Genomic DNA, 15,006 nt, shown 5'->3' on the forward strand with positions numbered 1-15,006 from the left:
CACACTGCTCTTGACGAAGGCGGTCGCACTTTTCTCCTCTCCTCCTCTCCCTTAGTTTCACTGCTTAGCCTCTTATGTCCTTGTCTAGTCTCGTGTTTTTTGTATTACTTTTCCCTGGAACACTCTCTCACAGTCTGTTCTCTAAAACCTAAAAAAGGAATTATGAATTGGATCAACTGGTCCCTGAATGCAATTGACACCCCTTTCTCAATGAGAAGTTTGGGCTTGGGTGAGCCTGAGTGCTGAAGATATCTACCTATTCGGAACCATGGTAACAGGGTTCTGGCTGATCGGAGCTGGCTTGGCCCTGACTTATCGAAGAATTAAGAAAGCGGAATCGGCTGTTCAAACCCCCACAAGGCTGCCCGCCGGGATTGGAACGATGGGAAGAGGCGTGAGTTTCTCAAAATGGGCTCATTGGGTGCAGCACGGATAAGATCTTGGAAAGGCAACGGCTGCTGTGAATACTCAGAATAAGATCTCTGAGTGCAGACTGGATTACATCTCGGAAGGGCTAGCTCGGAATAACATCTCTGAGCGCAAATTGGATGACATCTCGGGGAGGCACACTGTCGTGAGTTCTCAGAATCGGCTCCTTGAGCACAAGAATGACAACATCACAGAACGCAAGTATGGCGAAGCTCGCGGCTCTCCAACGGGAGATTGAGAGATCAGTGTTGGACTGTAGAACTGCTTTGAAATTCATATGAGCTGTTCGCACTAAAGTAAAAAGCACCATCACCTCATGCGGATACCCTCTCGGCGCCAGCTGCGGTAGCAAGGCTGGAGCCGAACAACAACACCCTGATAACGTCTGTGTTTAGACTGTTCCTTCCCATTCCATGCAAGGCCACCTGGGTTGGCTGGAAGACTGTTTACTTAGCCTAGCAGGGCGAAGGACTGTCTCAGCTGAACTGGACACACACACACTCATCCCCCCTCCCTTTCCAAACGCCTTCAACGCTTATTCCCTTCCGATGCTGACGGTGGATCAAGGAGACCAGCGCACAGGCTGCAGGCCCGGATGTACTGTCTAAATCGGCTGTCTCTCACCCTTTGCCCACCCCTGTTGCTTGTCATGTGTTTCTTTGGTGTATTAAGAGTTTTTTCATGTGCTATGTGCAGAGGTGTTTTTTTTTCTGTTCTCAAACTGATCTCCCTGTTGGAGCTCAGTCTGGGGGGAGTTATTTTTTTCTCCTTATCTTTCCTCATGTGGTGCATTTTCCATTGTTATACCTCTCTGACCTGTCTTCCCCATGTGATGTTTTGTGTAATGTATGTATGGTCGGAGGGTAAGATGGTGCCGCCATTGCGTGCAATAGGTCGGCAGCCTTATGAAATTTCCCCTTGTGGGACTAATAAAGGTATATCAAATCAAATCATATGATGTAAAAATGTGTGTGAATTCATCTGCTGAGATTCCCTCCTCAGGAAAATAAGGAAAGAGACAAATGTCAGATACTTTCGTTTTTGTTTTCTCTTTTTAATCAAACATAACTCAGAGCTCCATTTTCATCTAATGTTAATGTACAGCAAGTACTAATTGTGGGCTAGCAGAAGCTAGGAGGTTAGATAATGAAGGTGATGACTAAGTAACATTTTGTAAATTACAGAGTAGCTCTTAATTCCACAGAGCTAGGTGATCAACTATTTGGCACAGCTGACAGATTTCTTTCAGTTAATTGACCTGTTGAAGTCGTGGTTCAATAAGTTGTCCGTTTGTGAGATGAGTCAATTTCATCAAGCAGCAGCTCATTAGCTGACTGGCTGGTTAACTGTCTCAGTAACGGAGCCAAACTCCTCCTTGAGCAGTTTGAACACGTTGTCCGAGAACTCGTCTCTCGGCCTGCCTGTGCCGTTCAGCTGCACCGGCAGGAGGTCGGGGTGGTGTGGGATGTAAGAGGACGGGCAGTGCAGCTCATTTAGAGTAAACCAGAAGGTGTCCGGATCCACCTGGATTAAGTGTCGGAACACACTGTGCAGGAAAGGGAAAAAACATGGGAACAGGATTAGCTCTGAGCTGTGTGTTCACTTTGTACGTAATATCTATTGTATGGAAAACACCTTCCTATAATCCAAAGTGACAGACTGAACGAGTTTTGCTGACTTTAACATGCAAACCAACAGTTTAACTATAAGCTCATTAACTCAACACTGATTTTCTCTTCAGCTTTGTTTTTTAAATCACCTCCAAGCAGGAAAATACTTAAATATATTAAAGCGTGTGTTTTTACTTGTGGCTGCTATGTTGCTACCCAAACACTTAGATCAATAATTCAGAAGTGAGTTATTAAAGGCTGCTTGCATACTGCATTCTGAGCTATTTATTTATTTATTTGCTTTTTTTATTCACAACTTCCATCTGTCCTTTACATTACTGTAGGTCTCACAGTGCACACTTTTTGCATCAGATGCCAGTGTAAAGGTGAAACGAGTTCCCTTTCAGATTCGTACACACAGTATTGGGAGATCACGGCCCTACGTGTCCTGAAGACACTTCTATTCACGCCTGTACAGCAACTGACCTGTGATGATATGCCACATATAAACTCATCACAGTCATTCTCACTTTTTATCCTCTTTACCTGGCTAGGAACACTTTTGCCAAGTTGGGATTGCTAGCTATTGTAAGTTAGCACTGTTGTGTGCCAACCTGAAGTTAGCTTAGCCGCTCCTATTAGTTTTAGCCACAACTGCAGAACTACATCTGCGTATTTCTGGAACTTCTTTCTCAAGGGACAAAATGAGTGAGGGTGATATTTAAATCAGGCCCACAAACTGATTTACTAAAGTTTGCAGCAAAGGGTTAAAAGTCTTATATTACAGGTAATATACTTTAAAGTCACAAATACTGGTGTCTTTACCCAGAACATGCAGGAACCTGATTATTCCTGAGGTATTCCATTCTCAGGTCCCAAGACTACAGCGGTCCTTAATAAAGACTTACTTTAAACAGGCTTCTTGCAGTCTGATGGGTTGTCTGGAGCTCAGGTAGGGTAGACAGGCTTCACAAACCACATCTAGGTCTGCTTCAGCTGAGAAAACCAAACACAGGACATTTTTACTATATTTTATTCATATAACAATTGTAATACTTTTATATTTTATCCAGAAATTTCAACAGAAATCGACTTGTAAAAGAAAATAAAAAAGAATGAAATGGATCAAAGCAAAGTTAATTTCATTGATTAATCACAGCAGCAGAATACAGTTTGAGCTCGGTGCCTGGTCTTCGGGTGGATCACTCCCTGCAAATATGTTACTCATGAACCTCCAGGAGCACACAGGTGGATGCTGGGGTGGTGGATGGGCTGAAACAGCAGGCAGTGGTGCAGTAGGATGTGAGGTAAGTGGGGCACGTTACATGTGCAGCTCCAGGCTTCACTACATACATGGGTACTGTTGTTGAGTATAAAAAGTAGGCCAAGCCTGGACTTTACCTCTGATAACTAATGAGCTCAGTAAAACTGCTGAGGTGGTTCGGGGAGGATTTCACAGCAGTTTTGAGAGGTCAGAACGTTAAAGCTTACCAACAATAATTCTGCCTGTCCAGGTGAGCATTTATTCTTGAAATTGCCCCCTCCCACTACATACCACGTCTCCCTCACCACTGCTGGTTAATCTCCTTTTTAAAACCATCTTTGTCCCACCCCCTGTGACCTGAAGACCATACTGAAACCGACTTCAAAGAATAATCACAAAGAGCATCTCAAACACACAACGTGTATCGTGCCTGTTTATCTGCACACTACACTGTATGAGAGTTTGCAGTACAAAAAGTGCTGTAAGCTATTTTAAAGGAACAGTTTCACAAACAACCTGATATCTTACAATTGTCTTTACACTGCAGTCCTTGTCACTGTTAGATGTAACGCTGGCTCTGGAAAGGCTGCAGACAGCTCTGTCACCTTTGTGACTCTTTTCCTCTGTCAGCGATGAACCTCAGTGGGAGGGTGTGACATTTGTGATGTTCACTCTGTCACTCAGTTCACCTCCACACTGCGCAGGTGACCAAAAATCACACAAGCAGCTCATAATTGCATAATTGGGAATGCAATGGCAGAAGCCTGCAGGCCTTGAATATTTTCAACATGCTAATGGAAGTATGTTGAGCACAAAGTAAACAAAAACAACAACTTCTCTGATCTTATCAATTAAACGGCCTCCTTCGCTGTCACCTCATGATTCGCTGATTGAACAATCACGTTTCTCAGTTGGGTATAAGAAGAGCTGCTTGCAGTCGTAGCTGTGTGTGCAGTTTGGACCTGAGCAGCATCCTGCTGGCACAGCTGGCTGTGGTCCGTATCATCAAAGTCATGGTTAACATATGTTGAATGACAGAGCTGCCACAGTGAAGAGGCATTTTTAGGAACAACATCACTGTCATGCGTTTAGGATGTCAAACTGTTTAAGGTTTGTATAATAAAGCAGAGATGCCCTGATTTATGCTGTGATACCAATGGTTGATTTTCATTGTTATACGAGACTGCCACCTGGTGGTGAAGGAGCTTCAATAAATTCTTTGGCTTTTTCTGACGACGCATCTCCCCACACACAGCTTTAATGTCAAATCAGGCTAACAACCTAATTTGTTAACCTCAGTATAGAGACATCTTCATCTCTGTACTAAAGTACAGACACAAACTTGTATTGCTGTTGTCTCACTCACAGGAAGAAAGCTGACTATAACTCATTCATTTATAAATCATAAAGTTGATTCCTACAAGAAAGTTACAGCCCTGTGATCAAATAGGCTTCAATAAGATAGATAACATGTATTTACCCAAAATAAATATGGGATCAAAACAGCACAGAGAAAAAGTAAAGTATTGAACAGGGGGCATTTAACAGTAGGCCAAAAAAATCCTGGTAGCTCTTTGTTCTCGTTGTGTTCAGTTAAATATTACAGCTGAAAAGAGGTTAGATAAAGATAAGATAAGAGGTCATCTGTCTTCAATGTATTTTTACATAAATGGGCTTCATGTTGCACCAATCTCCATAAAGTGAGGCGTCATACTAATAATAGTTGTCTTGCTCTGATTTGTCCATGTTGTGGCTGCTTTGATCATTGCCAGATCCCAAGTACAGTTCTACAGGATGATGCACTATGTTGTGTCTTGGTGAAACTGTGCTGTTTGTGAGCACTGTGTCTCTATTCTCTTACCCAGATCCAGTCTCTGGCACAGTGAGCCCAGCCCCTGCAATACAGCCAGCTGCAGTTTGTAGGCCAGGGTGTGTGTGTAGACAGGCCCAGCCTTGGCGCTGATCGGAGCCTGCCGTGCCAGAGAGGCGCTCAGCTTGGGCAGAACCTCTTTAGAAACCCTCCTCCTCAGAAAGTCCCCACATGTTTCACCCAGCACGCACAGCACCTGGAATGAAATGTACAAAAATGTAATGTACAAAAGCAGCAAGCTGTCAAAATTCAATAAAACCTTCCCATTGTATACTCCTGGATGAATTATAGCATTTACAAAACTCGTATATATCCCAAAGCTGATGAAACAATTTCCCAGCAGCAGCTCTGAGTGAATAAATGACTGTTTACAGACTTAACGTGTTTGAATTTGTCAGTTCATCAATGAAAACATGAATAACAAATTCAAAAATAGTCCAGCTGATGACAGGAGCTGACGAGTAGCCCAATTTACACCGACAAGCAGCCTCTAAGAAGGCATCCACACTGTGATTTTTCTGTGCTGATAGAAGAAATGTTAATTTAAAGAGTCTTCACATTACAACCCAAAAAAGTAAATAATAGAACTATTTCTGAATGAAATAAGCCTGTTGTTGGGCAGCATCTTTCATTCTTTCACTACTAAGAGTTTAAAACTAAAGACGACTTGAATAATTTTGACTCACATAATGAAAAGAGAGGTTTGTTTTACTTACCCTGAAGGCTCTGAGGACTGCTAATGGGTCATCAGTTGTGAGTCTCTGCAGGAGTGCTGGCCAGCAGCGATGAGCCATAGGCAGCAGTTCATTTTCCCTCTCACTCAGCACCTGAACGCACAACTCCAGCACGTCCAGTACCTAAAGACAAAGACGCACAACACACCTAACAATTATCTCTGTTTTGATCCTGATTATATGTGAGCTGAAACTAATTATTGAGGTCTTCATTGAGAGCCCAAACTCCTGAGCAGGCACGACTTCAGCACAGACTTATTTCTGTTTCACTCCTGGACCAGACTGAATGTTTTTCCTTGATGAGCATTACACCACTGAACAGTCATCCACACAGTTCTGACAGGATGAATTGTACCAACGCTGGCGGTCCTACCTTCACAAGAATGATTATTTTTGTTATTAGTCCAACAGTTGACTCTACGTAAAACTACTGATACAGTACCTTGAGTCGGAGCCTGAGGCTGGGATCAGACAGCAGATGAATGCAGCGCTCCATAACATCCTTAGTGATGCTGAGGTGGGAGGGAAGCTCTGCTTTCACATCAGGACTACCAGTATCTTCAACATCCTCACACTCAGTGGGAGGGACTTCTGCAATGGAGCACATGTACAGTTAGACCGCCAGTTTAGCAGTGAGGTTCAGATTTCTATGACTCTTAATTACAATGATCCATCTCCTCTACACTCTGAATCTAAAATAATCACCACTACAACCTATAGCTTATATTCCACTGGCCCTTAGACAGACCTATTACCTTGGTCTTCAGTGTCATCATCCTCTATTCCAATGCCCTCTGCCAGTTCTTTCTGTTTGCGGTAATTCAGCAGGAATTGGCGAATGCTGAGGTCTTCCTGGTCACTGGAGCGTTGCCTGTAGCTGGTAGACTTACTGGTCCTGCTACAAGTGGAAGGAAACCACCTCGCTAAAGGAAAAACAAGACAACAATATGAGCATAGGTTTGGTTACAATAAAATAAGTCAGCTGATTAAATCAGTGTGACAGAGACACTGATGTTTTTTGGAAAGAGCCATTAGTGACATTTAATTTACACATTTTTATTGTGAGGGCTTGTAAAACTGCAAACACCTATAGTGCCGCTGTATAAATATCATTATGAATATGTAGCAGAAAACGACTGAGCATTTAAACCATCACGATGTATTAAATGTTTCCAAAGATACTGATAATTTGATAACGAGCAAAGTTATTTATCCTGAAGTGTACTCCTTGACAGAAAGTTTTAAAGACACTGCATTTTCTTCCTTGTCCTCTTTGACTCCCAGCATATGTGAGACTCAAGCTGACATCACTGTTGAAATCTTACCCAGTGCCTTCATGAGCGCGTGCAGCACGGAGCAGAAAAGAGCAGCTGTGCGCTCGTAGCTGAGATCCAGAGCCGTCAGCACATCCTGAACGATGTCCCCGACCAGCGGCAGCAGGCTGCAGTCAGAGTGAGTCAACATAACTGTCAACACCCGTGGAGCCTGGGCAACAAGACAGGATTATAATGAAATACAGTACAAGCTCAGGGCAGCACAAAGCAGACAAAGGAGGAAATCAGGTAAACCCTCCAGCAGTCATTTCTGTGTCCATTTTGGGTTAAAAACATAACTACCTGTGGATGCTGGCTGATTCTCTGAAGGTTGAGTGAAATGTCATTAAGCAGGTAGTCAGAGTTCTCATTGATCAGTTCTTTGAGGGAAGCGTATCCACAGGCCTTACTGATGTCCCACATGGAGCTCAGTCCCGCCTGGCTGACCAGCAGCGTCTCCTCACCAGCTTTCTCCAGCACAGGATACAGCGAGGTCATCAACAAGGGACGGAAATCGTGGCCCAGCGCCTGAGCACAGCAGGCGATGCCCTCGAGTTGGATGCACAGCTGCCAGATGTTGCTGTTGAGCTGGTGGATCGTGGATGCAGATGTTGATGATGAAGGAATCGCTTGGAGAGAGCTTGTATTTGAGTTGCCGGCATCACTGTTGGATATGGAGAGGAGTCTGGATGGACTGAGCAGCTACGCAAGGAGACAAAACACATGTTAATGCACTGCTTTCTAACCACTTTTACACATGTACTGCAGACCTGAGGTTTTCTAGATATTATCCATGCACGTGAGAACGCAAATGTCTGACACAGTTAGATCAGACATTAAACAGCTTTTAGCCTTCCTGCAAAAACAAAAACCACACAGGCTGTTATAAACTGCTCATCCTACGCACTCATATGTAAAGTGTTAAAATCAATGTGTGGCCCACCTGACACTAAGAGACAATCTTGAATAAAAGAGCAGTAAACTTAATAATAATAATGATAATTATTATCATTACAATGACTGAATGCAGCACTCTCCTCCAGGCTTAAAACGTGTTTGTGGGACCACCAACAGCCTTTGATTAGATGATCTCAGGCTGCAAGAGGGAGCGTGGGGTTCAAAAATATCAGACATGTAGGCAGGAGCGTCACGACTCACAGCGTTAAAAGTCAGTGAAATGAAATCAATTCTAAAACGTAATGGAAGCCAGAGTAAAGAGAACAAAACCAGTCTAATGTGTTCTCTTTTTCTATTTAGGTCAGAGTAATGAGTAAAATCATAAGCTAATAATTTCCTAGTACCAGTTTTAATTCAAATTTTATATAAATACATCAATTAATAGATAATAAATAAATATAAGCTAATACTGTAAGTATATAGCTTTGAGCTCTAATAGAAGTATTACAGCCCAGCTGCAGTACCTCTGTAGCCCACAAGGGGGCCCCAGCCCACACTTTGGGAATCACTGTTGTTTATAAATGTCCTGTGAATTTTCAGCTATAGAGGAAGTGGCATGTATGATCTCTCCAATCGAACTATCGACATCTTTTACTGAGCCCGTCTATGCAGGCAGCTTGTTCGTCTCAAACAGAGTCATTCTGTTTCTTTGTGTAAAAATTTTTTTATAAGGATGAAAAAGCATTCAACATCTTACCATGTGTTTTAGTAAGAAAACTAGGTTCATACTGCACTCCATCAACATCTTACCATGTGTTTTAGTAAGAAAACTAGGTTCATACTGCACTCCATTTATAACCCAGTTTGACTTGAGTGCAGAAACAGAAAGCGCCTCTATAGGAGTCAAAAATTCCTCCTGACAAACGTGTATCTGTGTTCTTTGATTCTTTTATTTGGCAATGCCGGCAGGATGTTTGTACTTTTTAGCTGACAGAGTGAAACTGCAAGTTTATCTACTAACTAACAGAAAGCTGCCAGAGGTTTATGGCCTCTGTTCGGTGGAGTTTTGCAGATATTTTCTCGTGCTCCAAAAATCCAGCCTTGATACTTCAGAGTAGCTACTTCAAATCTCGCAGCAGCTTTGACTTCTGCTCAGTCTGCTGAGAAATCAGTGTGAAAAGAGGCGTGGATACGTGAGCTGGTAAAGCCCAGAGCCCACGTGATTTTAAAAAAGTTTGTGCAGAAGTAAATGAAGAGTCCTTGACACTCCCAGACGTGTGAAGCCAGACCATCACAACGACATCATTTCACTTCTTTGTGTCTTTGGAGTTGTAAAGTGTTTTTGTGCATGTAGAACAGCAAAACATGGTAACAGGCTGCTGCAACCAGAACTGGCCAAGTATATATCCGCTGATCCGAATATCCGCTGATCGCTCCTCACTCTGTACAATAAAGCCCTTGCAACACCCAAAAATGTGCCCTCTATTCCTTGCCTATGTTTGCATTATTTCTAAAAAGATATGAGGAGTGTTGTTTATGTTTTCAGTCTTCAGTTAAATTAGTCTAAACCAGGTTTTACTGCTTAGATTTATTTTGTAGCATCTATGTACAAACAGCTCTGCTGTTTAGACTGGATGTGCATTTTGCACATTTCTTTGTAATCATCTCTACAGGAGATGAGTCAGTATACTACTTGTCAGGAACTCCACTTAGAGGCAAGATGAAGTTAACAAATGATATATTATGTGTGGAAATGCTTGATGAATGATGCCCCAGGACTGAAATATCCTCACCTGCTGATCCTGTTGGTCTCTATCCATCTCCTTGCTGACTGTAATCAAATGCCAGTTGTTCAGGCTGGTGTATTCCTCAATGATAGAAACAGCTGCTGCTTTAATATCTTCCTGGGTGGCAGGGCTTTCACGAACTTTGGTCTCCAAACCCTGACTCTGGTCTGCCACAGCGATACCTGCTGCACCTCTAACTGTCTCATTTAACACCATGGCAGCCTGCTTTCTGTACACTGAAGACTGGCAGTACAAGTCCAGCAGATGATCGGTCAGCAGGTAGATGTTGCCATAATAACCTAAAGACAAAAAAACGTTATCTGTGAGAGCTAAAGAAATGAGCCAGCTACAACCCACGAGTATTTATACCAGCTGTCGTTGTTTTTAGAAGATAACTGCTTTAAATTCATTTGAAATTACAATGGAAAAGGCACAATGATGATAAAAAACAGGAGTGGCTAACTGAGTCCAAGTCAAAGAGCAATTATACCTAATGTGCGACAGATCTCCATGAGCACAGAGAAGATTTTCTCATCTGTGAAGTAGAGAAAATGCTTCCTCTGTGTGTGAGTGGTGTAGGAATCATGGGAGCCGGTGCTCGTCTCCACGGCAGCAGCGTAACTCCTCTCCTCCACAATGCGAACATCCATCACATCGAGTTCCAGCACCTGTAAAGCACGCAGAAGCTTTAGGAAATTTAACGGGGTTAGGAAATCTAAAAACATTCAAGATTGGACCTTAAAGCAGCCGCACTACAGACTACAAAATACTAATGCCAAGGTGCCCTGTATTTCTACACAAAATAAGACATATATCATTTTGGTTTTGTACATGAACATTGACAAGTCAAATACTATATTTTGGGCTGCAGTCCTGAAGAGACTACATTTAAAAATATTATTTTTTGCATTAATAACCAGGTCACCAACAACGATGAGTCTGAATACAGAAAGGAGGTACAACACCTGGTGGACTGGTGTCAGAGTAACAACCTGTCTCTGAATGTTAAGAAGACTAAAGAGATGGTTGTTAACTTCAGGAAGAGCTCAACGACCCACACCCCACTGAAAATCAACGGATCTGCTGTTGAGATGGTCAACAGTGTTCAGGTTCCTGGGAGTGCACATATGATGACCTCTCTTGGAACCTGAACACCAAACTGAAGAAGGCCAGTCTCCCTCCTCCCATCCTCACATCATTCTACCAGGGAACCACTGAAAGTGTCGTCTGCTGCTACATCGCTATCTGGTATGGGAACTGAACTTTTGCTGAAAAGACGTCTCTGCAGCGGATAGTGAGGACAGCAGAGACGATCATTGGAGGCCCTCTCCCACCCATCTACCAACTCTACAACACACACATCATCCGACGTGCAAACAGCATGGTGAAGGACACGTTCCACCCCTCATATACTCTATTCTCCCTGATTCCATCTGGCAGACAGTTTCGCTGCATCAAAACCGTAACCACCAGACACTGCAAGAGCTTTTTCCCCAAGCAGTCAGAGTCCTCAACTCAATACAACCAAAGAACTGACATACACAAACACCTTACAATACTCACCAAAAGACTCAAAAACAACAAAAACTTCCACAAATCCACTACAAAGTAGACCTTATTTGCACACTCATTCACATAGTTACTGAACACATCTAAATTACACTATATTTGCACATGTCTTCATTCTTATATTGAATTGAAATTGTATTAAAGAGTCAAGAATAATCCTTATTATTATTGTTATTAAATAAATGGTTGTATAACAAAACTTTTTATCACTTAAAAATAGGAAAAAAAATAGCTGTTCTTCGTGGTAAAGTGTTGAGGATCATTCAGTAAACTGACAGCCTGAAGAAGTAGAGAAAATGAGGAAAGAAGGAAACTGTTAATGTTTTATATTTCTGTATTGCTTGCCAGATGGCAGCATGGTGAACAGACTGGCTGAGATGGGAATTGCCTTTTAGTGTCCTCTGGGCTGTGCAGACACCTCCCTGATATCATTGCTCTTTGGTAGATGGGAAAAAATGTAAAAGAAAAACTCACTGTGAGTAGCTACAACAGCACATTTGTTAGAATTTGACGAATGAAATGTTTAAATATTAAAGAGTATTAAGGGAGATGGGATCAAATAAGTGTAAACTTCTTTCTACTCTTTTTCGACTATATAAATTGCGTGGATTATTTAGATATAGAGATATTTGTGGCAACTCGATTTCTCTCACTTTACTTTTTTATGTCTACTATGCTCATTTACAGATCGTCAGACACACATGTCTGAGCTGTCCGACACACACAGATCACATTACATGTGCATGTGGGGTTTGAAGTACTTTTATGTATAGATGAGATAACACCTTATCACATCATCATCAAAAGTGAGCATATATATCCACAAATGAACACTACTCTGGTTTTTATAGAAACATTTGCAAAAAAGCTTATGTGTGTTCATTGTTTTTGTGTGTGTGTTGGTGCATGCTCAACAAGACACACAAATTGCTGTACAGATCTCTAAATCTATATATATATATATATGATAAAAGTGTACTTTTTATTTAAATCCATGGCTGTTGTTGCATAATAACATCAAAAGCAGTGTAACCTTATTGTTACATTACCTGCATTAAGGCTTTGGAAATCCTCTCCAGATGTGCAGCCGAGTTCAGCACCACAGAGACAAGCGGGCCTAAGATTTTTAAGTAGCCCAAAAACACGTTGAGAACAAAGAGCTTCTTCTGGTCATCAGAGGTCCTCATCAGTCTGGGTAGGGAGGTGGCCAAAGAATGGAGATTCTCAGATAAGATGTCAGTGAAGGTCTGAGTGCCACTGCTGCCGCTGCACCTCTGATTTCTCTGGGATACCTCTCTGAGAGCAACTTCACACCTAGAGGAGAAAATAGCAGTATCAGTAAACATCTTGTATCCATTAATTACGATTCATTTCTTCCTTTTCTTTATAAAAATATCAATCAAATCAAACCTCTCTCTGACTCTAGGTTCCACATCATTGATTGCCCCCACCAGTGCTTCTAGTAGTGATCCTACACAATCAGTCAGTGAGTGACTGCATTTGGCCAGCAGGTGATCGGCCAACTCCACCATTGCCACTCTAACCCTCCAGTGCTGGTGCGCTGAAGTGCATGAGATTATCTTCTTGAGCAGGACAGACAGCTTCCCTGCCGTGTTCTTCACCCACTCCGGTGTCCGAAGGACTATGAGCTGTCCGATCCTCCCCAGGTCTGCAGAGGGAGTCTTATAGGACTCAGTGGACTGGAGCTGGACATCCTCCATGACAAGCTCCACAGTCCTGGACCAAACCTGACAACAGGTGATCACATAATCAGATCACTGCAGTGCATTTGTATTATGATATTGTCAAATTTTCCTTTAGTTCTGGAAAAACTATACAAGCCCTCTTTATGCTCTGTAAATGAAAGGTTTAGGTCAACTGAATTATTCAACAAATCAAACAATCACATAATAAATTTTTTAATATACGGTTTATTAAATGTTCAAGTCAGTTAGCAAGGTAAATGTTCACTTGCGAACTATGAAATTGCATGAGATCATCGATTACATATGATGACTATCGTCTAATAAAGTGTTAAGCCATTATTGTGCTGTTGTTGTAAATCTGATTAACAAACATGTGGTACCTTGATGGCCCGGACTGTGACTGCATGGCCTTGCCTCAAATCTCCTGTAATGATCCTGGCCGTAGCCATGGTGATTCCAGGTAAAAATGATGCCATGGCGCTGCCTACAAAGCATCGCTCCTCTGATGATGGGACTACGTGTTCCTGGGTGCAGTCACACTGCAGAGTCAAAGCCTGGAGGCACGTCAAGGCTGCTGTCTGTATATCTCGAGATTTCTCCTTCTCTCCCAAAGCCAGCAGCAGTGAAACGGCAGCACCCAGCCCAGGCAGCATAATCGGTTCAAAGAGTTTGAACACTATATCACCATAAGCAGCATGAAGCAGGGCATCCAGGCACCTCAGAACAGCTGATTTTAGCTCCTCTGACGTATCTGCAGGCTTCCCGGGATCAGCTGAAGAGGACAGGCACAGGCAAAGCTCGGAAAAGAGGTTGTGGAGGGTTTCCCAGCTGTGGATGCAAGTGTTCTCCAAAACATAGCTTACTGCCTCGGTCACAGACTGCACCAGCTGCTCCTTCTTAGCCCCGGGGACTTTAAGGACAAATCGAAGAGGGAAGAGGACGTACTCCTGAAGCTGCTGCAACGTGGCATCGTTGACTTCTTTTAACTGGCCTTTGAGTGTTTCCACATTAACCACTGTGGGCTCTCGGGTGAGCAGGACACAGGCTGGGCGCAAGTAGGCAAAAGCAATCTTTGGATCGCTTATTTGAGACATGGCTGGAGGCATCACTGCAGGGGCGCTTAGGTGACGGAGAATGGCTAGAAATGCAGAACACGAGAGTAAGTGCTGTAAGCAGCCGGGAAGCTGTCTGTGCTGCTCAAGAAGATATAAGTTTATTGATTTATTTTGCTACTTTGTCTTTGTGATTGAATATGATTTGGTCAGCTGGTAACTTTGAAGGCCTATATTTACAGGTTAATTACATAAAAACCTACTTCTACAGTATGATCACAGGTACAGCCTTTGTATATAAATGGCATTACAATGCTTTACATCTTACTGTCAATAAAAGAATCCATCCGAAATTGCATGCACCAGCTTCACTGATAGTTATGATGTTTTGTGTTGCCAAACACTAGCGTTGGTCCCTTGTATCCGTTAGTACAACTATAACACTTTTGGAAGACTTGTTTGCTTCATGTAGATCTTAGGATACGGAATACAAACTTAACAAGAGCATGTCTAAGAAGACGAGTCTACCATGTAGCTGAACTACAGCATGCTGACAGCATCCAGCTTCTAAAGCACCACTGCGGTACCAGCGTCAGTATCAACACGGCCTACCTTCACATTGTTAGGTTTAAGTGGAGCCCCCCTTCCGTGAAAGCGACTGGAAATGCTTGCCTTTACAATGAAAAATTAGATTTTTACAAACAGATGAAGCTGTGCCGATAACCAGCATCACGAGTCTGCGCCAACGACGCACATGTTTAACGTAAACTAAGGC

General features: G+C 42.6%; 1 protein-coding gene across 1 annotated transcript; it reads right to left on the bottom strand.

Annotated features, from left to right (window-relative positions):
• Nucleotides 1-1,462: 1,462 nt before the first annotated feature.
• On the bottom strand, nt 1,463-14,987 carry LOC146644997 (TELO2-interacting protein 1 homolog). The gene is made up of 14 exons (XM_085394209.1): nt 14,844-14,987; nt 13,560-14,317; nt 12,884-13,221; nt 12,523-12,787; nt 10,395-10,572; nt 9,911-10,203; nt 7,524-7,922; nt 7,233-7,392; nt 6,663-6,830; nt 6,350-6,498; nt 5,890-6,030; nt 5,165-5,369; nt 2,948-3,035; nt 1,463-1,975 (listed from the first exon to the last, which is right to left on the bottom strand). The coding sequence occupies exons 2-14, from the start codon at nt 14,283-14,285 to the stop codon at nt 1,756-1,758; spliced, it is 3,330 nt and encodes a 1,109-aa protein (XP_085250335.1). The 5' UTR covers nt 14,286-14,317; nt 14,844-14,987; the 3' UTR covers nt 1,463-1,755.
• Between the last annotated feature and the right edge of the window lie 19 nt (nt 14,988-15,006).

Source organism: Rhamphochromis longiceps, linkage group LG20, assembly GCF_057381845.1.
Source record: "Rhamphochromis longiceps isolate RC_006_pf linkage group LG20, R_longiceps_female_GT1.1, whole genome shotgun sequence".
Lineage (NCBI taxonomy): Eukaryota > Metazoa > Chordata > Actinopteri > Cichliformes > Cichlidae > Rhamphochromis > Rhamphochromis longiceps.